The 20,745-nt window shown below is 39.6% G+C and overlaps 2 protein-coding genes across 2 annotated transcripts in view; both read left to right on the plus strand.

The window, feature by feature from the left end:
* LOC146482856 (ubiquitin-protein ligase E3C-like) overlaps window positions 1-20,745 on the plus strand; it is a 39,972-nt gene that overhangs the window by 9,583 nt on the left and 9,644 nt on the right. The window contains exons 10-22 of the mRNA XM_085106669.1: window positions 1,335-1,399; window positions 2,440-2,525; window positions 3,449-3,547; window positions 4,443-4,529; window positions 5,028-5,179; window positions 6,038-6,258; window positions 6,850-6,954; window positions 7,587-7,617; window positions 8,781-8,887; window positions 9,385-9,526; window positions 10,260-10,347; window positions 10,759-10,852; window positions 11,184-11,246. Of these exons, the coding sequence (XP_084962795.1) occupies window positions 1,335-1,399; window positions 2,440-2,525; window positions 3,449-3,547; window positions 4,443-4,529; window positions 5,028-5,179; window positions 6,038-6,258; window positions 6,850-6,954; window positions 7,587-7,617; window positions 8,781-8,887; window positions 9,385-9,526; window positions 10,260-10,347; window positions 10,759-10,852; window positions 11,184-11,246 (1,340 nt within the window). The remainder of the gene's footprint in view (window positions 1-1,334; window positions 1,400-2,439; window positions 2,526-3,448; window positions 3,548-4,442; window positions 4,530-5,027; window positions 5,180-6,037; window positions 6,259-6,849; window positions 6,955-7,586; window positions 7,618-8,780; window positions 8,888-9,384; window positions 9,527-10,259; window positions 10,348-10,758; window positions 10,853-11,183; window positions 11,247-20,745) is intronic.
* Window positions 18,532-20,660, plus strand: LOC146482858 (uncharacterized). The gene is made up of 2 exons (XM_085106645.1): window positions 18,532-18,962; window positions 19,366-20,660. Exons 1-2 carry the CDS (start codon window positions 18,698-18,700, stop codon window positions 20,658-20,660), a joined length of 1,560 nt encoding a protein of 519 aa, XP_084962771.1. The 5' UTR covers window positions 18,532-18,697.

Raw genomic sequence — 20,745 nt, forward strand, 5'->3', positions numbered from 1 at the left:
TATCCTGACTTTTGATACTTGTAATTCCTCCTTGCTTCTCTTCTTAAATAATCCTGGACGGTGTGGTATAAACTTGACTTGACTTGACTGACTTCAAACCGAACTTACATAAAAAACACAGACCGTTCTCAATGTGGAAGCGGAGAAAAATTAAGGGAAAATTTGGTGCTACGAGTGCTATTTCTCAAATTTTATAATAACCGTGACGAAATCCGACGATCTGGGCTTCAGCCGATTTTTTGTTTTTCTGCTGGAGAATATAGGGAATATTGAATCTTTTAGGAGTGACGATAGATAGTAAACTGAACTTTAACCATCATATTAACAACGTGTGTAAAAAAGCACGCCAAAGGATTGGGGTCCTTATGAGACTGAAAAACCTGATACCAACAAAAGCCAAGCTGCAGCTATATAAAGCTGCTATCTTACCATACCTTACTTATTTCCACCTCACCTGGCACTTCTGCAAGGCAAGCGATAGGAGAAAGCTTGAACGCATACAAGAAAGAGGACTCAGGGCAGTTTTTCAGGACAAACATTCTAGCTACGAGAAACTACTGGCAAAAGCAGACATACCATCGTTATACAACAGACGAGTGCAGGACATTGCCATCTTCATGTATAAGATTAAGCATGAAGTACTGCCACAGAGACTTTGTAATCTTTTCCAATTAGACAGTGGTTCGTATTACTTAAGGAAGCGAGAATTTGTTCAACCTCGATTCTCTTCGGTGACATATGGAAAACACTCACTTCGTTACCTAGGGCCTAAACTGTGGAATGATCTCACTCCTAGAATAAGATTATCAACCCTCTCTGAAGCAATTCAAAAGAGTCATACGTAATCAGGACCTTACTGCCCTAGCAGCAAATGTCAGTAACTGTCGAGGCTGCAGCCTATGCCGAGAATGACTAGGGTTTACATGATTTTTTGCGATTGATGTATGAAATTTTATTAATATGGTTTACGATGTAAATTTTAATTCATTTTTTAGAATTTTCTAGAATTTAGTTAGGTGTCCACTATTAGTAGAGGGGACTTCTCCCCTCAACTACATTTCTTGACACGTTAATAAAGTTATCATTATTATTATTATTATTATTATTATTATTATTATTATTATTATTATTATTATTATTATTATTATTATTATTATTATTATTATTATTATTTTTATTATTATTATTATAGGGCTGGAACATGTGCATGTGTCTTTTAAGTTTTGCTTTAAATGTAAAGGTACAAAACTATGTGGGTTGTCGGTGCCCAACCTTTCAATGTCATAATTATAGACAGAGCATTTTGCGTTTTTTTTTTCTTCTCTCTTTACCAGTTACTGTTAATTCTGATGAGGACGATGATGGCAGTGATTCAGAAATGGAAGTAGAATCTCTCCAGGTCAGTATAATTGCCCGTTTCTGCGAAACGAGGTAAAACCTACAGAAAAGCATCCCTTTCTTTTCTTTTAGTTTGTTATCGTTTGGGATCAGGGTTAGGGTTGTGCTTTGTGGTTAGGGTTGCGGATTGGGTAAGGGAAAGGGTTAGGGTTAGAGGGGTTGGTTCTCTGTCTTATTTACTTATTATTTTTCCACTGAGCTTCTAGTCTTAGTGTGACGGGTGCTAGGGTTGGGGCTGGGTTGTAGGCGGGGCGCGTGGCTGGGTTGTGGGTAGGGCAGGCTTATGGGGTGTTCTACCTACATGGCTTTGGGTTGTCGGTACCAGCCCCCTGGTTCCTGGGCACCCAACCTCTATTTGCGACATGAGCGTTGATGTGTAGGTATCATGGACAAAAACTTTTCTCTTTTAGTCTTGATTACGGAAAATGTTATCCCATAAGAAACAAAAAATCTTCGCTCTCCTCAACGAATTGAAAACTAGCGGTGGCTCGTAAACTGCAGCACAGTCGTTTCCAATTTCTCTTGAAATTCACTGGGAGTAGACTCGATTTGCCGTTAGCGCGAACTCGCGAGGTGTGAAGCGCGAAAGCGTGGATTCTTGCGCGTGAATCTCTTGCGCCGGTATTCATGGGCGAGAAAAAATGTCTCTCCCCATTCTCATTCTCGATTTGCCTGCTCTTTCAGACTTTTCGTTCGGAGGTCGTCTCGCGACGGGCAAACGCCAAAAAAAAAAAAATGCGTTTGTTTTGAAGTCTACTAGCTGTGCACACACTACAAAGATTTGAAATTCAATGAAATATTGTTCGTTGAAAGTCCTTATTTGTTTTTCTTGCATTTAAGCGTTACTCATGTTAGTATCAGCTCATCGTGAACTTTAATCTTCCCACCCCAATTGCAAAACTTCCATTTCCTCTCTCTCTCTCTTTTGTTCGTTGAATACGCAACTTTTCTCAGTATTCATGTTTGTGACGGGAAGGGATGCAGGTGATGTTTTTCCAGTGTCAAGTAGTGAGGGCAAATATCACTTCTCTTTCTTAACAGCCTTCGCTTGAAATCCTGAAGCAAAAATGTTTGGATGTCCTTGATTCTAAAGAACATGTTAAGACTTTGGAGTCCCTTGTCACAAGGTACGTGTTCAACAAAACATAATTTACAATAACTTTACTTAAAGAGGGAGGCGTAATAACCTATTAGAGTTTTCTAACTTACGGCCCTCAGATGGTCTAATTTGACATCACCTGCTGAATGAATACTTTTAGCTCAAATGTCTTGTGATTTTTTTACGAGGTTTGCACTAGTTTTAGTTGTTGTATAGGCTTGCACACAAGTCAAGCATACGGACATTTTTCTCGGGAGAACCGCGGAAAGGAAGCCATGCGTGAAGTAATTCTTGTAAGGTTAACAAATGACGTAGAATCCCACACTGAATTGATTAGTAATAGGAGTAGTACAGTATACTTTATTTTACCGCACAAAATAAAACACTGCACTGGTCTTTCACACAAATTTATCTTTCAGATTGATTGATTGATTGATTGATTGATTGATTGATTGATTGATTGATTGATTGATTGATCAATTGACTGACTGACTGACTGATTGAATGATTGACTGACTGACTGACTGACTGACTGACTGACCGACTGAGTGACTGACTGACTGACTGACTGATTGATTGACTGACTGACTGACTGACTGACTGACTGACTGATTGACTGACTGACTGACTGACTGACTGACTGATTGATTGACTGACTGACTGACTGACTGACTGACTGACTGACTGACTGACTGACTGACTGGTTGATTGATTGATTGATTGATTGATCGATTGAATGATTGACTGATTAAATTATACAAATGAACACAGACGGTTTATTTTCAGACAAGTTCTTTTTCGACATTAAACATGTCCAAATTGTTGGGTTTTAATGTACCTCGGTTCAGGGCTTATAACTAATCCCAATCTTTCAGCTATCTTCGGTTGCTGTTATACTATTTTAGCCTTTCGCAGACCACTGCCAGCTAGCTGATTGTGTTTTGTTTTTAGGCACAGAGAAGTAGCACATGAGTCGGAGGTCATCACAGCACTTTGTAACATTTGTCATTTCTTGATGTCTGAGAGTAGACTTCCTATCCACAAGACAAGGTTTGTTATGTGGATGCGCGTCGTACATTTTGTAGACTGGACACAGCGGCAAAATGAGTGCGCATGCTCGTCACGCGTGAGCAATCTTACGCGGCGAAATGGCGGCATTTTTAAATTTCCCATTGTTTGTTTTCGTTTCGCGGGGATAAGCCCAAATCAAAATAGATAAGATTGCCGCTTTCAGGAAAGGTTCCTTCAAACTTCCTCCATCACATATCTTACTTAACAAAAAACATATTGTGGTAGCAAGTGTGAATTTGGTGATTAAAGTGGAGCAGTCGTAATCGATTCTCGCTCGAATCACAAATCGGCAGAGCATGCACACTCATTTTGCCACTGTGTCTGTAGACTGCAGTAAAGGAAGACCGTCGTTTTGTTTTGAGAGCCTTTATAAGTAGCCAGCCACGATTCACACAAGTAAAGCTAGGTTTATAATCCAGCGAGTCTGTAAGAGCCCATGATTGTGTGGACTGGAGCCCATCGTTCTTACTTTTGTGCCTTAGATACAATTCATATCAACTTATATAGTGCGGCTCCTTGCCTCGCAATTCAATGGTTACGGATTCTTCCACTGATAAAGCTAAATTCAATTCAGCAAATATATTGAAGCAAACAAACAAAAAAAAAACAACAACAACAACAACAATTGGTTTATCCCCATAGCACTAGCCTTTTGAGCTAGTGATTCGGGATTAATTATGTCGACAATTTTGTTCTTTTCTGGATGAACTCTGAAAAACATTCTCCAGTCAATGAATATAACGTCCTGATTTTAATTCTGTGGGCTCCCAAAAATCTGGCTCGGGCTCCTAACTTTCAATTTTGGGAGCCCGAAGGGCCCCCTGATTTTTGTCTTAGGAAGCAGCCTTGATATTCTTGTTGATTTTTTCTGCAGGCTTCTCTATACTCTTGCTCTGAATCCAGTGTTTGTCCGTGAGTTGTGGCTTAATGTGCAATCAGTTAAAGTATTTACCAGTACTGGGTAAGTAGATAAGTTGGTTTAACAACAGAACGGGAACATTTGAGGACGCGAGAGCGCACGGAATAGTCTGGACGCGAGTCTATTTCGACTATCTTATGGGTATTCTTGATGTGCGCGCCGTTATCAACTGACGTTCCCATTCTGTTGCTAAATCAGCCAAATTATGTCTTGTTACTCCGAATGCTTTATAACTCTTACAGTTTACCAGTGATAGCAACATTGGACAGCTAGCTCAGACATAAATCTCCTTAGGATTGTTATTATGTTTTTGTGCGCCGCTGATTTTCCAATGAATATGCGAGAGTTGTCTTCTCCACTCCTTTGAAGGATTTAAGAATCTCGATCAGTCTGCGTCCTAAAATAATTAAAGGTGATTCCTTCATATAACTCTTCTCTCTACCAGAACCTCAGTAAATGCTATTAAATGTTCAGTTGAAATGTGTTTATTACGTGGTGCTATTGTTTAATTGACTAGTGATTTAATTTTTCACTTAACAGGAAAGAAATTCAATTGTTAGATCTCATATCCCGCGGAACAAATCTCTCAATGCTGGAGGCCAACGCCATAACCCCATTGCTGTCTTTACTGTCATCTCTGCTGAGCAACGCACTGTTTTCTGTTCATGACAACGAGTTTTATGGAGAAGAAGGTAAACAAACCACAACAACAACAACAACAACAACAACAATAAATAATCAAGCCTTGTTGCTTAGTGGAAATTGTTGACTGCTTACTGGGAAATTACGCTTGAAATATGCACGTCGGATTTTTTCCAGAATTAAACTGGGAAGTTTCTTGAGGAAAATTTAGTTACATGTATGGGTCAGGACCTCGGACGTGCAACGAAGGGGCTTTTTAATAGATCAGTGGATCTTTAAGTGCATTCCTGTGCGTTTATACGCCAAGTAACTAAAAGTATAAACCTAGGTCAGAAATACCGGCGTTTTTGTTTTAGGGGAGGGGTAGGAAGGGAGAGAAGTAAAGGGGGGGGGGGTTGTTGTGAAGTTATGCGACTGGAGCTGTTAGAGGCCTTTTAGTCACCATTTTGTACGCAATTTTGGTGGAAACCATAAAGATCTGCATGATGCCTGCATCGTTCATGAAATTCATCGAAAATTCTACCTGAGAAACAAAGAGTGTGCTTATAATCTACAATACTTACATCACACACCTCTTATACCGGTTTACAGACAACTGTAGTTTGGACGCCTGCTTGTGATGGCGCTTCTGGCAGCCACTACCACTTGTCCAGCTTGGTCTCAGCTAGCGTTCGATGCGTCTTGAGTGGTAATTTAACGTCAATCACGTCCCTTTCGGAGACGGTACCGTTATTTCTATGTAAAAGAAATGCAACATCTTGTTAAGTGTTATCGCCTTCGGGATTCGAACCTAGGATCTCCTGCTCTGTAAACTTGTGCCCTTCTAAGTTAATGAATACCCAACTTTGATCTATTGAAAAGTATGCGACACATTTATGGCAGTACTAAGTCAGTATTTTTTCCCGTAGGTCAAAGGAGCTCTTTCATGCCTTTCTCTCTCAAGGAAATGGAGCGCATGTCTTCAGTACTCTGTAATGTGGCGATAGGAATAATAGAGATAATTTACCCTGAAACAAGTCCAATCTTTACAGGACAGTACCTCGCTGCCATGAAAAGTGTTGGAGCCAAATCGGCGCTCTTAAAAACGGACCAGTTTTATCCGAAACTAAAATGGATCAAGCTTTTGGAGGTTGGTTCCCTATCTTCTCGAGTCTTGGCCGTGAAATACTAATCAGAAAAGTAGCCCTTCACCAGAGTGATATCACAATCAGAGAGAGGCGTTATACCCCTAGCTGCTTCGGCACCCGGGATTGGGGGGAGGGGGGCGACTCCCATACAGAAGTGACGGGAGTGATCGTCAGAAATTTTAAAAAGAACCCCTAAAAGGAACCAGAATTCTGTTTTTGGGGAGTGGTCTGAACAATTTTTTACCCCCAAGAGAGGTACCAAATTAGTTGGCTGACGTTTAGTTCTTCTCATATTTTTCGGCTCAGTACCACCATATCACCATACCTCTGACGGAAGTCATTTTAGATTTTAGCACCCAACGGGGTACCAAACCACGAAGTTTGACCCCTAAAAGGTACGATAATCACCCCTCCACTTTTATATGGGTGCCCCCTCCCTTCCCCCGGACTTCGGCGTGTGACAGAAAACGCTCAAACCTGGTGAAGTTCCGTTCCTGATCAGTTATTTCTTTCCTCTTTTCTTTGTCATTCATCCACCTGTAATCGCGTCGTAATTGTAATATAGAAAATTTTATCCTTTTTCCGTCTTGCAGGACGTCACGAGTCTTGTTCGTCAGCTTCACTCCAGAGACTCCAGAAGACAATTCTGTGCTGAAGGCCACTGGCTCTCACATAAAGTCGCCATAGACCCTACTCAGGTAAGCCAGTCCAGTCTAAGATCTCATACGGGTTTGTGGACAACTACTTGCCATGTCAACAACTAGCACAGAAATGCAAATTTGACGCCGTTCAATCGTGGCAAGTTGTTAAGTCGAGCATCTGCCTGAAAAAATTTTCATAGTGTCACCGTATCAGTATAAGACATCGGTTTCTAATTCGGTTAACAGGGTTTATTCCGAGAACTAATCGATTTTTTTTTCGGTAAGGGTCGTAGAAAAAGGCGCATGTTGTTTGCTAGTTGTTTATGCTCTGATGATTGACTAACAAATGAAGAAGAGAACGGTCAAGGCCAGGCCTGCTTTATACCGGAATTTCTCAAAGCTGATATTAAAATTTAGGTCCAAAGTGATCCTTTCGGGGAGCGGGGGTTTTCGAGTCAAGGGTTGAAATGACTCTAAACCACAAATTCTGTTTATATATTGTTACTGTTAATTTTACTCTTAAGATGAAGTATATCACTTAAAATAAAGTAACTGAACCGTTAGCAGTTAACCGCTCAACTGCATTTCAACGGTGGTTTAACTCTGAAATTACTGTGTAATATCTTGAATTGCTGTTTTATTCTGTTACTTCTTATCTTAACTCAGTCATCTCTGGTTACCTTTAACAGATGCGAATTGATGGATTCTTTACTGAAGAAGGTAGGTGACAGTCACATGCTGGACAGTAGATCGTCTAGAATTGCTGCTTTTCTCATACAAAAGGATAACAGGGTTAGTTTGTAAAGAAACTGCGGTGCTGCGTCGGTGAGGTGAAGAAACGAATCTTTGGTTTAATCAACGAGCGATTCGCTCTAACGAAGGGCTCACGCTCGAAACGTCAGCACTCGAATCTCTTTACGGTGACTTTTATTTATCAAAACTCCGTTGATAAACCAATTTTTCATACAAGCGGTCCGCTGATTTACTTGAGAGGTACGCGCGTGGTCACGCGTGGTGCTGCCCATCGAACGAGTATTATAATTTTGGCGCGCACGAGCTTTCTGTTCATGAATATCTTGGACACATGCTGGTACCTTGGAGAACTCTATTGTTTGTCGATCCTGTGTTTAATATAATTGTACTACCGAGTCAGTTTAACTTTAATCCATCCATTGAAGAGCTGCTTATTAAAACTCTACAATTGAGGCAACCAAGACCAAAGCGAGAACAACAAAATGCCGAATTCTGTAAAACATCGAGAGAAATGTATCCAATGAAAGGATTAGTCAAAAGGAGAAGCGTAGCATGATCACACTTTATGCTGTTTCTTCCACGGACTCAAGGGAACTTAAGACAAATTCAACAACAAAATTTTTTTGAATAGAACTGTTATCCAAAGGACCATGTTAGAGTAAGAGAAAATAGGGGGACAGAGACTGGAACCAGGGTGTTGGCTGGGACATGTGAATTTCACTTAATTTATATTTAGGCATCGTCAAAACGGAAGTCGGTTTTCGGAGACTTCCTCAAACAGTCAGTGTGACGTCACGGGAAGTCATCGGAACGTGCCAACATCGCATTGGATAATGGCGGCTGTTGAATATTCAGTATGGCTTTCCTAAGAGGCATTTACAGGCGTCTAGATACGTTTGCAGACGTCTTGGGAAACAGACTTCCGTTTTCACGACGTCTAAAAATAACTTAAGTGAAATTCACATGTCCCAAGGGCTATACTTGGGTTCTCCCTCTCTGTCCCCTTATTTTCTCTTTGTTAAAGAAATCAAACCCCCTGGCAAACTTGGATTGTTTATAAAGTAAATGAACCCTTCTGTTGGAGAAAGTCAAACTGAAAGGCTTGTATCTTCTTCTGTGTTCACATTTAGGAACAGTAGAGGGTGTTGTGGAGCCAGGAATGTCATCTACAACAGCCAGAAACATGGCTATTCTACAACACATACCTTTTGTTGTTAGTTTTAAAGACAGAGTAAAGGTGAGCTCGTAAAATGTACGTAAATAATCGTGGTTAAGTCATCTCCTTTATGGTAAATTGGTGTGGTTTTAAATCAAGTTTGGAAAGTAATTAAGCGTTTGCTTTGGTTCTGCTTTACTCCGTGTAATATTGGTTTAATATTGGAATTTGAACCAAAACGTATTTACAATGACTGTTAAAATTCGCGCGCGCTGATTGGCTCGTAGCTAGTCTATAAAAGTACAGACAATAAAAGTGACTTTAGATGCCATGCGCGCGCTTTCTCAACGGAAAGTAAAGCCAATTCTGCTCGTATTATTTTCCATGTTGTTGTATTAAAACAAATCGACGGCAGTTCTCGATGGTCTTTACTCTTATAGACCGTAAAATGAAGCCATAAATTGTTCGCAGCTTCCCACAGTCGACTCCGTTTACTCGCATTTGCTCAAAAAGTTGTGATTAGTTGATTGTTGTTTTTTGTTAACGATAACTGGAAATGTCTCTTTATATTTTGCTAGCTGCTCCAGAGAATTATAGCAAAGAATCGCGCTGATGTGCAAGGAGATCTTCATAACTTTATGATGGGCCCAGCTATTGATGTGACAGTTAACAGGAACTACATATATCAAGATGCGTTTGAACAACTAACAGAGGATAAGGGTAAGACAAAACAATTTTTTACACCATAGAAAACTTGTAGTTGTTGTCTTAAAGGAACAGTGTCACCTGTTTTTAGTGTCACTATGAATAGCCAAAAAGCGTATTCGTTTCAATGGAATCGTTAAAATAATTGTAGAGTGTTGTTAACAATAACCCTACTAGTGCACAGAAACTACTATTAACTACTATTAGTTATGTTTGGCTAGGATGGCAGTGAATTGCAACTTGAAAAAAAAAACGGCCAAGTTTTTCAAGTTCTTCCTGTGCATCTTTTAGAAGTCTCTAAAAATTGATTATAGTTTGTTCTTCCTACGAGAAAAACCTAAATATTTTCTTCCCTGTGTTGTAAGAACAATTTCATGTTACAAAACAGGTTCGTTGTCAAATATCTGAGCAGTTGTGATCAAAATACAGCAAGATTGTTTCACAGAATCCTTTATTACAGCTGTATACGCCTAAATTTTCTTACAAATACGTGCTTAAAGACCGGTATAGCACACTATATTATGAATTTCTCGCTTGATTTGGAGTGCTCAGTTTCTTTTATTAATTTATAGTTGTAAGGTGAAAGCTAGGGAACTCGTTGAGTTAAGTTGAATAAGTACGTTTCGTGGCTGACAGCCTCTCGGAATCGTTTTCAAGAGCCTTTATTTGAATTGAAAAAAAAAACACGCTTTTTTCGGTGCACACGATCAAAAAGATTGCTAATAGCTTTGATTTTATCTTCCAACAGCTCCTAATTTGAGACAGAAGCTTCGAGTGCGCATGGTCAATGCCCAAGGTCTGGAGGAAGCTGGTGTGGATGGTGGTGGAATCTTTAGGTAAAGCTATTACTTCAAGTAATGTGACGCTGTTTTTTTTTCTTCCTGTCAGAAACAAAGTTAAACTTGAACCAACCGTGATTTTCGACGCGCAAAGCACCGACTGGATAATTTTTTTCGCGTTTAGTACCGGCTGCACACCATTTTTATGTGCTAGGAATTGGTTGAAGTAGACTCCCTCGCAGACGCTCTTTCGTCTCGTCACGCAATCATTCCTCCCCAAAGATTGCGTGACGAACCGAAAGAGCGTCTGCGAGGGAGGCTACGGTTGCAGACATAGTTTTCTGTGTTTGGCACTGGTTGCATGTTTCCCACGATTGTGGTAGCAGTTCCCCCCACCCCCCCCCCCCCCCTCCTAAGTTCTAATTTGTTCTCACTCACCTACTTTATGTATTTGTTTCTGTCGCTCAGGGAATTTTTAAGTCAGCTGCTTAAAGCCGGATTCGATCCAAACATTGGCTTTTTCAAGTCCACACATGAGAGGCTGTTGTACCCAAATCCTCAGGTGCAGTAGATCTTCGCCATGTTAAATTCCTTATCATTGCACACTTCTCTCGACATTTGACACATGAAGGAGCAATTAACTCCGAAATTAGATCAACTAAATCTTTCAGATCGTTAAAGGGGCAGTGTCAGAAACGTAATCGTCCAGTTTTGTTAACAACAACTCTACTAGTACACAGAAATTAGTATCATTGATCTTTGTCCTCGGATGGCTTTACGTGTCACATTTCCCTTTTTTCTCTCACTCTATGGAACATCCTTTTCATAGTCCTCGCTCGAAACGTGTCATTTAAGAATTATAACTTGACATTTGAGTGTTATGTGCTTTATAGGCTGCCATTTTAGCAAAGGATTATCTGAAACACTACCATTTCCTTGGAAGAATGTTAGGAAAGGTTTGTTTTGCTTTAGTTTTGTTGCCTTTTGCCCTGCTTTCAAATTAATCTTTGTCGCAAGTGCAAAATGACCACAAGTCACTTAAAAGCCAGGGGCCAAATTCGCAAAGTCCTGTTAACGTGAGAGAACTTCGTGAATTTGGCTCCTGGGCCAGGTTGGATAATGCATCTTAAGATAAGTGGTAGTTTTCTGCAACCATTTTCCACGTTCCGAAAGGATTTTCTCAGGCGCTTTATTGGATCACACGTTCGATGGTGGTTTACTGTAGATAGGGAAAACAAAGAAAGCATGACAATATCCTTCCTGATGCAGGGAACGACTGCAGATAATGCCCACTTATCTTAAGATGCTTTATGCAACCGGACTCTGGCCCTCAGTTCAATAGGGATCAGAGGACAATTAATGTGCCAACAAAAACGAAAAGAAAAATACAGTGTACTTACACTGTAGCTGGAACAAAAAAGGAAGTATAATGCCCCCTGGTAACTCCCCTGTAGCACAGGTATAGAGGAAATAACACGGCGGCGCGAAGATATGACTTTTATGTTCGAATGGCAAAACAATATTTTGCGAACGGTCTTAGCGAATAGTAGAATATTGCTTCACGAGAAAACAAAATTCATATCTTCAAGCCACCGTCTAATCCTCACTAGTGACGATATAGATCAAAGGCTCCTGTGAGCCAACTCGTGAATGCAGATGACACATAGTAATTGAAATTTAGACGGCTACGGAAACTTCCTTGAAAGCTAAAAGAAACTATATCTTTGCCCGATTATGTAACGAAAAATAACCATTATTGTACTCTTGTATTCTGATGCGCCGATTAAAAAAAAAAATCACGTGTTTTTTCTGATTCAAAGTTCATAGAAGCACGCCATGTGCAGCTACGTCATGCAAATTCGTGTCCCCGATAGTCCAGGGCTACTGGATTTTGCGATCGGGCTAGTGGATTCTAACCATCACTTGCCCGATGGGCAAGTGAAATTTTTTTGGAAATTTAAATTACAAAATTACTGTAGGGTAAGCCGATCTCACAAAGGGAAATCTGTTCAACAAAGTATCGCATTACATTTCATGCCCGACATAAATGCGTAAAAAATTTTCCTTTGGAGTTCAGTCCACGTAATCATCAAGTAAAAATAATGAACTATGACAAGCTCTTGCTAAATAAGAATTATTTATCAACCGCGTCCGTTTGCTTTCCCATAAATTACCAGTTGTAAATTTCGAAAATGAAACATTTTTTCCCTTTGAAACCTCTATGAAAGCTGACAAGATCTTAAAGTGTTCATTTCACCAGAAATTTGCATAATTTTGTCTACGACGTCAATGATGCGTGACATGGCACGTTCCGCTTTCGCGTGAAAACTGACAAATTACATTATTTTTAATTAAATTATTTCTAACTTAAATTATTTTTAATTCTTGAAAGAAACCGCACTTTGTAGAAAAACGAACAAAACCTATAACTTTGCTCAGATTCAACGAAAAATCTCCATTCTTACACTAAAATGATTGTCAAATTATTCTCTACAGAATGAATGAGAGAATTCTGACGCGTCGTGAAAAACATTTTCACGTTTTTTTTTTCCACTAATTGAGGTTACGACCCCGGACTTTCTGAAAAACTAAAAAAACTTGTAACTTTGCTCAAATTAAACGAAAAATCTCCATTCTTGCACTGAACGATCGTCAAACTATTCTCTACATATTGAATAAGAATTTCCTGATGCGCCGTGAACAATAAATGTTCGCGTGTTTTTTCCACTAATTGAATTTAAAACTCATTCACTGCGCACGCCCTAAAGTTACGGTGAGGGTAAAAGGCAGACATGGAATGTGGAAAGACGTGCGGAATGGCATAATTATGCGAAATAAGAATTGCGGAATGACATAATTATGCGAGATACGATTTATGCATAATGACTCACAGAAATACATTAAACTGAAAAAGCGCGCCTTTTTTTGGGCGCCAACAAATACAGCCTTTTTGTAACCATTCAACCGAAGAATGCATTGCAAAAACCCAAACGATGGTATCTTCGAATTCAAATTTTTTTCCTTCGATTCTCATCGCATAGCTGTTGATGCAACATAGCAGCTCGTGGACTTTTATCGTTCGCGAGTGAACACAAGATTTGTAATACATTTGCATTAAAGAGGTTTGTTTATTTACGTAACCTGGTTTCCATTCCACACGAGTCGTCCGCCATTACGGGAGATGTATACAACTCAATCGAAGGCTGGTTAAACTTGACATGTTTCAAGCTTTCACAGCGCCTCGCAGGAAAAAGACGTGAGTAAAGAACCGCCTCTGTTTATTTTTGAAACGATTTATGTCACTTGTCGAGGATTTATCTGGTTATAAACATTTAACCGCAATCTATACCGCAGAACTCTTTCCCCGTATTTTGACGTGTAGATTTCGGTTTTTTATTTTCGAAGGAAGGATCTTGATGAAACAAATAAAATTTTCAACTCCAATATTTTATCAGAAACAATATCTAAGCAATTCGGGAAATATTTCCGCACAGCCCCATACACATTATTTATCCATGCACAACTGTCACACTAACACGACGAGCGTGAGAACAGAGTGTGTGCCAAATGTATAGATAATTATGCATGGGGCTGTGCAGATATCTTGACGCAACTCGTACTAAAAATACTGTAAGAGACTAATGTCACTTGAAGCCTACTTTCTTGTATTGTACTGGTTATCCAAAACTATAAAATCTCGGTTTTAGAGAGGAAACATGAAATTCAGTCCACTTTGGAGAAGAGAGGGGTAGGGGGAGGGGAACTGCAATAACTGTTGCAACGTGTTGAAATAACACCCATGCCCATTTTTAACCATGAATAGTGCATGTCCCTCTGACTTATAAGTGATGGAATCACCTTCAGCGTGTATACTTTACAGTTAGAAGAACTTGCAAATAAATCATACTGATAACATCCCAAAATATTCCTAAGATAGAGAAAGCTTCTTCACCACTGTAACAACTATCATCCATCACAATGGCTGAACAATCCAGTCACATTGTATTTTATTTTCAAAGTATAAAACGTGTTACCCCAAACATTGTTTATTCTGATCTTTGAAGTGGGTATCTAAGTAGGTGTTTCAACATTATGCTAGCTTATAGTGGGGCAAAGCCTTAAAAAAAATGTTAGTATTATATACTGGTTTTTCGGCTTTTTTTTCCTTCTTATTTTACTGACCATTTTGTCTGATACTTGAACTGTCTCAGACAAATAAAAACTAAAATCGATCAGTTTTTCAGTAGAATTTGCTTTTAAATTTTGGCCTAATTAAATGATAAGGCATCTTTGTTGTATACTGGCAAGGTTCCACATTAAATCATTTTTTTTTGACATTTTACAAACTGTAAGCAAGAACATTACAACATCACTTTGAAAACGATAAGTTTGTTGAGTTGTTTTCAAATTACATTACATAACTAAGGGACCGATCGTTTATTACGTCCTAGTGGGGGGGGGGGGGGGGGGGGCGGCGGTTTTCTAAAGAATCGAGGGTATGAAAACTTCAATGACAGTTTGAAAATTCCCCCCCCCCCCCCCCTTAGGTTGGCCTGGCGATTGAATTGTTGAGAAATTCCTGGGGCCTGTTTCTCGAAAGCCCGGTAACTTACTGGGCCCGTTTTTCGCCGATTACAGAACAATTACAGGCATGGTACTTGGCCAATGTTTTCATAGAATAACATGATTTTAAAATTTAGTTTTCAAAGCTGACAAAAATTGACTTCTGTTAAGAAACATTTGTCACCAAAATTACTTATCGGGCCCGGTAAGTTACCGGGTCTTTCGAGAAACGGGCCCCTGGTGACAACGCTTGGTTACATGCGGAAGTCGCTAGCTCTCTGAATCTGAACTGGCAAGAGAAACAATCAGAAGTTAGGCGAAATTCAAGTAAGGGAACGTACCTTAGAATGATGTTTTGTTATTGCTGGAGTCTATTCTTCACGGTCGTCAAAAGAAGGTACACAGAAGGTCAAAGCAGCTCGGGGTTTGAGAGCAGTACAGGAGCATTTGATGTATGGATGTGGATCAAGGATGTGGATAATTATATAGATTTTGAAGAAGCCTACCATCTCTATTCGTCTTTTGTTCAATTTTTTTGCCCAGAGAAACAAGCCTTCAGAGATAAACTGCTTGATGAAATACACGGTTTGCCTGTCTGTGTCATTACTCAACCTATTACGTGCAAGAGCTTTGTCGCTCTGAAGAATAGTAACGATATGGAGAAGTATCTAGTCGATTTTACCAACTCTAGGATTGATGAGAAGAATGATTGCAAAATACATTTAGTTGGTACCCTTAAAATTTTACCACCCTCACTTTTCGTACAAGGTACAAAATTCCCCCCCCCCCCCCCATCCCCCAAAAAGAGCTCGTTTAACCCCCTAGGACGTAATAAACGATCGGTCCCTAATTATGTAATGAACAACTCATTTTTTTGCGTGAAAACAGCCTTGTTTATATTATGCTTAAGTATCTTCAAACTTTATGTTAAATGAAGATACTATTTGTAGAGTTTTCATATTACAAGCGTTATATATGTGGACATGGAAACTGCTATGACAGCTAGAATTACCAGCTAAAGTTATGGTGGATATAGTTTTGGTTGTCATAAGAGAGGATCAAGTATATGTGTGAGCTATATGCTCTAATGGTCTTACATGACTTATTGGAATGATGACGATTCCCCTTGGTTTATTTTTAGGTCAGTCATCAAGAATCATAAAAATTAATTTTTAAAAAAATTATGTGTACGTAAACAAAAAACAAAAAAACTCTGGTTGTATGGTTGACCTAAAAAAAAGTCATAAATAGTGAACAGCTGGATATGTATCGGAACATGTATGGAGAATTCATACTTTTGATCCTCTCTTGCTTGTTGTTGTTATTGCCAAACGTTAACTCCATGTGAACAGTTAGTTATTATTGCTCTACACCCCAAGGGGAAATGGGAGGTCAATTTTAGGGCGATGTAAAAATGCTTGTCCCTGACAGGGGTTGAAAATGTGCAGTTTTGTACCATTGCGGTGGAAATCTGAATCTCTGCTTTCAAAACCTCAAAGGAAAGCTTTTCTGTTCTGTGCAATGAGAAAACTGCTTGATTATTTCAATATTTTGTTTTGGTAACCCTTAAGGAAACTACATTGGGGCCACACCTATGCCAAGAGAGTCTGGTACAATTTAGAACATTCTGTTCAACATTTTTGACGGCTTGTCCCTTCAGTTTTATGTGAGAGTCCCCCCCCCCCCCCTCCCCTGGGGTGTAAGTGTGGTTAGATTACATGTTTGTAGAGCTACTTGAGTTACTGTTGTTGAGCTACTGAGCAATCCAACCATTTATGGGTTTACCTCTGCGAGACCTGTGATACTCACCAATCAGATAAAACAAGGAAAACCAAAAAAGTCAACAATAGGTTGAGTCTAGGAAAACTTCACAGGCTCTTGTAATGAGGCACAGACCATAATACCGTAAAATTCCGGTTACGGGTGGGGATACGTAAAAAGGAAATGTCAACGGCTTTTTTAGGGGCGAGGGGGGAAGGGGTGTTACGTGTTTATATAAAATCAAAGATGGGACTATAAGTGGAAGAGTGGTAGGGGTTTATCACGGAATAAAATTTTCGTTTACAAATAGATGGCCCAAAAATCGAGGCGATTTATTAGCAGGGGAGGGGGACTTAAAACCGGGATTTCATGGTATGGGATAACCAGTACAATACAAGCTTATATCGATTTTTTAAAATAAAAAAAAAAGGAAAAAGAAAAGAAAGTAGATAAGAATTACGGTATGGTATTAATTACCGAGGCTTCAAGTGACATTAGTCTCTTACAGTATTTTTAGTACGAGTTGCGTCAAGATATCTGCATGCACAGCCCCATGCATAATTATCTATACATTTGGCACACACTCTGTTTTCACGCTCGTCGTTTTTGGAAGTGGGTTAGTGTGACAATTGTGCATAGATAAATAATGTATGGGGCTGTGCGGAAATCTTTCCCGAATTGCTTAGATATAGTTTCTTATAAAATGTTGGAGTTGAAAATTTGTTACATCAAGATCCTTCCTTCGAAAATAAAAAACCGAAATCTACACGCCAAAATACGGGGAAAGAGTTCTGCGGTATAGATTGCGGGTTAAATTTTTATTTTCGTTTTCATTTATTTATTTATTTTTTGCGTGTGTGTGTGTGTGTGTGTGTGTGTGTTTGGCTGTGTATGATAAATTGATTAATATAAAACGTAAAACAACGGAAATGAGCATGACCGAACCACAACACATTCGTCATAACCAGATAAATCCTCGACAAGTGACATAAATCGTTTCAAAAATAAACAGAGGCGGTTCTTTACTCACGTCTTTTTCCTGCGAGGCGCTGTGAAAGCTTGAAACATGTCAAGTTTAACCAGCCTTCGATTGAGTTGTATACATCTCCCGTAATGGCGGACGACTCGTGTGGAATGGAAACCAGGTTACGTAAATAAACAAACCTCTTTAATGCAAATGTGTTAAAAATCTTGTGTTCACTCGCGAACGATAAAAGTCCACGAGCTGCTATGTTGCATCAACGGCTATGCGATGAGAATCGAAGGAAAAAAGTTTGAATTCGAAGATACCATTGTTTGGGTTTTTGTGATGCATTCTTCGGTTGAAATGGTTACAAAAAGGCTGTATTTGCAAATTGGCGCCCAAAAAAAGGCGCGCTTTTTCAGTTTAATGTATTTCTGTGAGTCATTATGCATAAATCGTATCTCGCATAATTATGTCATTCCGCAATTCTTATTTTGCATAATTATGCCATTCCGCACGTCTTTCCACATTCCATTCCGCAAACTCATTCCTCCTTTTACCCTCACCGCTAAAGTTAACGACAAAACCGACCGACCGACCGACCGACCAAGTCAACAGTCAGCTATCGCTATAACTCGTTCATTGCGCTACGTGCATTCACGAGTTAAAAATACGTCACTCGGTTCCTGGATGTAGTTTTGTTGAATTTTACGAGTGGTGGATTTTCCAGTAAAACACTCGTGTCTATATAAAAAAAGCTTTCTACTCTATTTCGCCGTTGGTCAATGCCACTAAGGAGTAGTGACGTACGTGGTATGCACGCCAAGCCCTAGTGTTCACACACCTGCGTTCAAATCACAAAAGGACAGAAACCTGTCCATTTTGTTTTTATTTTGTTTTGTTGTTGTTGTTGTTGTTGTTTTTTTTGTATGAATGTTATTTCCTTCAATAGCCCTTTTTACAGTTCCCAGCGCCATCTTGGAATAGTAACCGCGCAGACACCACATCGAGGCTCGCGTTGAGTCGTATTTTCGCACGTGGTGTGTTTATGAGAACAAAGGACGCTTTCCCTTGCTTTTTTTCGCTGTTTTTGTCGTTTCTTTGATATTTGATTGGATTATGTCGTCTTCAAAGAAAAGAGGTAAACATTGTGCCGTTTTTGGCTGTAACAACAGCTATTATAATGACGAAGGGCTCTTCGGTGGCTATCATTTCTTCACATTCCCCACGAGCCCCAAGCGAAGAAATCGCTGGTGTAATCTCATTAAGAGGCAACATGGAAGAGATGGCTTTACCGTAACAAGTTCAACTGTAGTTTGCAATGAACATTTTAAGCAGGAGGACATTGTGAGAAAGTTGTCAGGCCGCTGGGACTTGAAGAAAGGTTTGTGAAATATACATCAACCTTATAGCAATAATGATATGCATATCACCTTTCAGTGCAGGTGCCCTTACATTTTGCTCAATCTTTTTTTTCTTTTTATCTTATTTGCAAAGCTTAATATAATGATAGGGCTATTGAGCTCATGAATAATGATTATTAATGATTATAAGTGCTTTGTTTTTTAGTGACTGTAGTATTTCGATAGCAATTGATGTTCAGTCCTTCTTTGTCCAGTCTCTTTTTTATCAAAGATAATCCTAGTGTTGTGTGAATAAATAGCTTGCAGTCAACAATGAGTTTCACTGAGGACACCGGACCCGAGCACTGTGTTATTGTTATCAATGTACATGTATTTTTATTATAATTATTTCATATTGTAAAAAATTACACCTTTCAATCAAAGGTGCTGAGCCATCGCAGTTTTCATGGACCTCACAAAAAAAAACCCGTAAAGCCCCTGTTGAACGAGTAACAAGCACAGCAGTTTCTGCAGAGGAAATGGATGTAGAAGATTCATTCGAAGAGTCCTCAAATCTATCACTGCCTTTGGAAACAGTTTCAGCAGCAAGTGATCAAGCTTCGCCTTCATTCACTGTTGATCAGGATCATGCTGACGCCTCTGATAATGGTGTTATCAGACAACTGCAACAACAGATTACTTTGCTGGAACTAAAACTAGCCGATTGTGAAGAAAGTTTGAGAGAAGTGAAAAGTGAAAATGAGATTCTGCTAAGCCGTCAATTTTCCTTAGAGAAAATAAAGGATGATAACTCAGCCATCTTATTTTACACAGGGTTTCCATCGTATGAGGCACTGATAAGTTTTTTTAAATATATTGAGCCAAAATTAGAAAAGATGCAGTACTGGAAGGGAGAGCGTCTTGTGAAAGGGAGTCAGCCTTATCAAGAGGATGAAAATCGCAAAAAACCAGGACCCTCTAGGAAACTATCATTTCTAGATGAATTTCTGTTAGTACTGATTCGGCTGAAGGCTGGCTTATTTGTACAGGACCTCGCAGACAGATTTGGTGTAAGCATCAGCCTTGTGTCAAGGATTTGTATTACGTGGATTAATTTATTGTACTATGAACTCAAAGATATTTTCCCTTTCCCAACCCAAGAGTTGGTGCGCAAAAATATGCCAGAAGAATTTGCTGAATTTGCAACAACCAGAATAATTTTGGACTGCACTGAGCTTTTCATTCAGCGTCCATCTGCAATGCTTGCACAGTCAGAAACGTGGTCTGATTACAAGCACCACAACACTTGGAAGCTACTAGTGGGAGTCACACCAAATGGCCAAGTGTCTTTTCTTTCAGACCTTTGGGGTGGACGAGTGTCTGATAAACAAATAACTCGAGAAAGTGGAGTGCTGGATTTAATTGAAAGTGGAGACAATATCATGGTTGACCGTGGCTTTGACATAAAGGACATTGTGCCCGAGGGTGTCACAGTCAATATGCCACCCTTTTTAGCGGGACGCAATCAACTAACTGCAGCAGAGACAGAGGAAACAATGACCATTGCCTCTGTACGGATCCATGTGGAAAGAGCAATTGGTCGGATAAAGACTTACCACATTTTAGATGGTAATCTGCCCAATACGCTTAGCCCCTATGCGACGCAGATAGCAACAGTATGTGGACTTCTTACAAACTTCCTTCCGCCTTTGCTAACACCTGCTAATCCGAAACCATAGTTGTCGCTATTGGTGACTTAACTGCCATGTTTCTTGTTGAAGAAGTTAGTGTCTGATAGCCCGGAGCTAGTGGATTTTGCTATCA

This window comes from Pavona decussata, unplaced genomic scaffold, assembly GCF_977016875.1.
Source record: "Pavona decussata unplaced genomic scaffold, jaPavDecu1.1 SCAFFOLD_42, whole genome shotgun sequence".
In the NCBI taxonomy this organism is placed as follows: domain Eukaryota; kingdom Metazoa; phylum Cnidaria; class Anthozoa; order Scleractinia; family Agariciidae; genus Pavona; species Pavona decussata.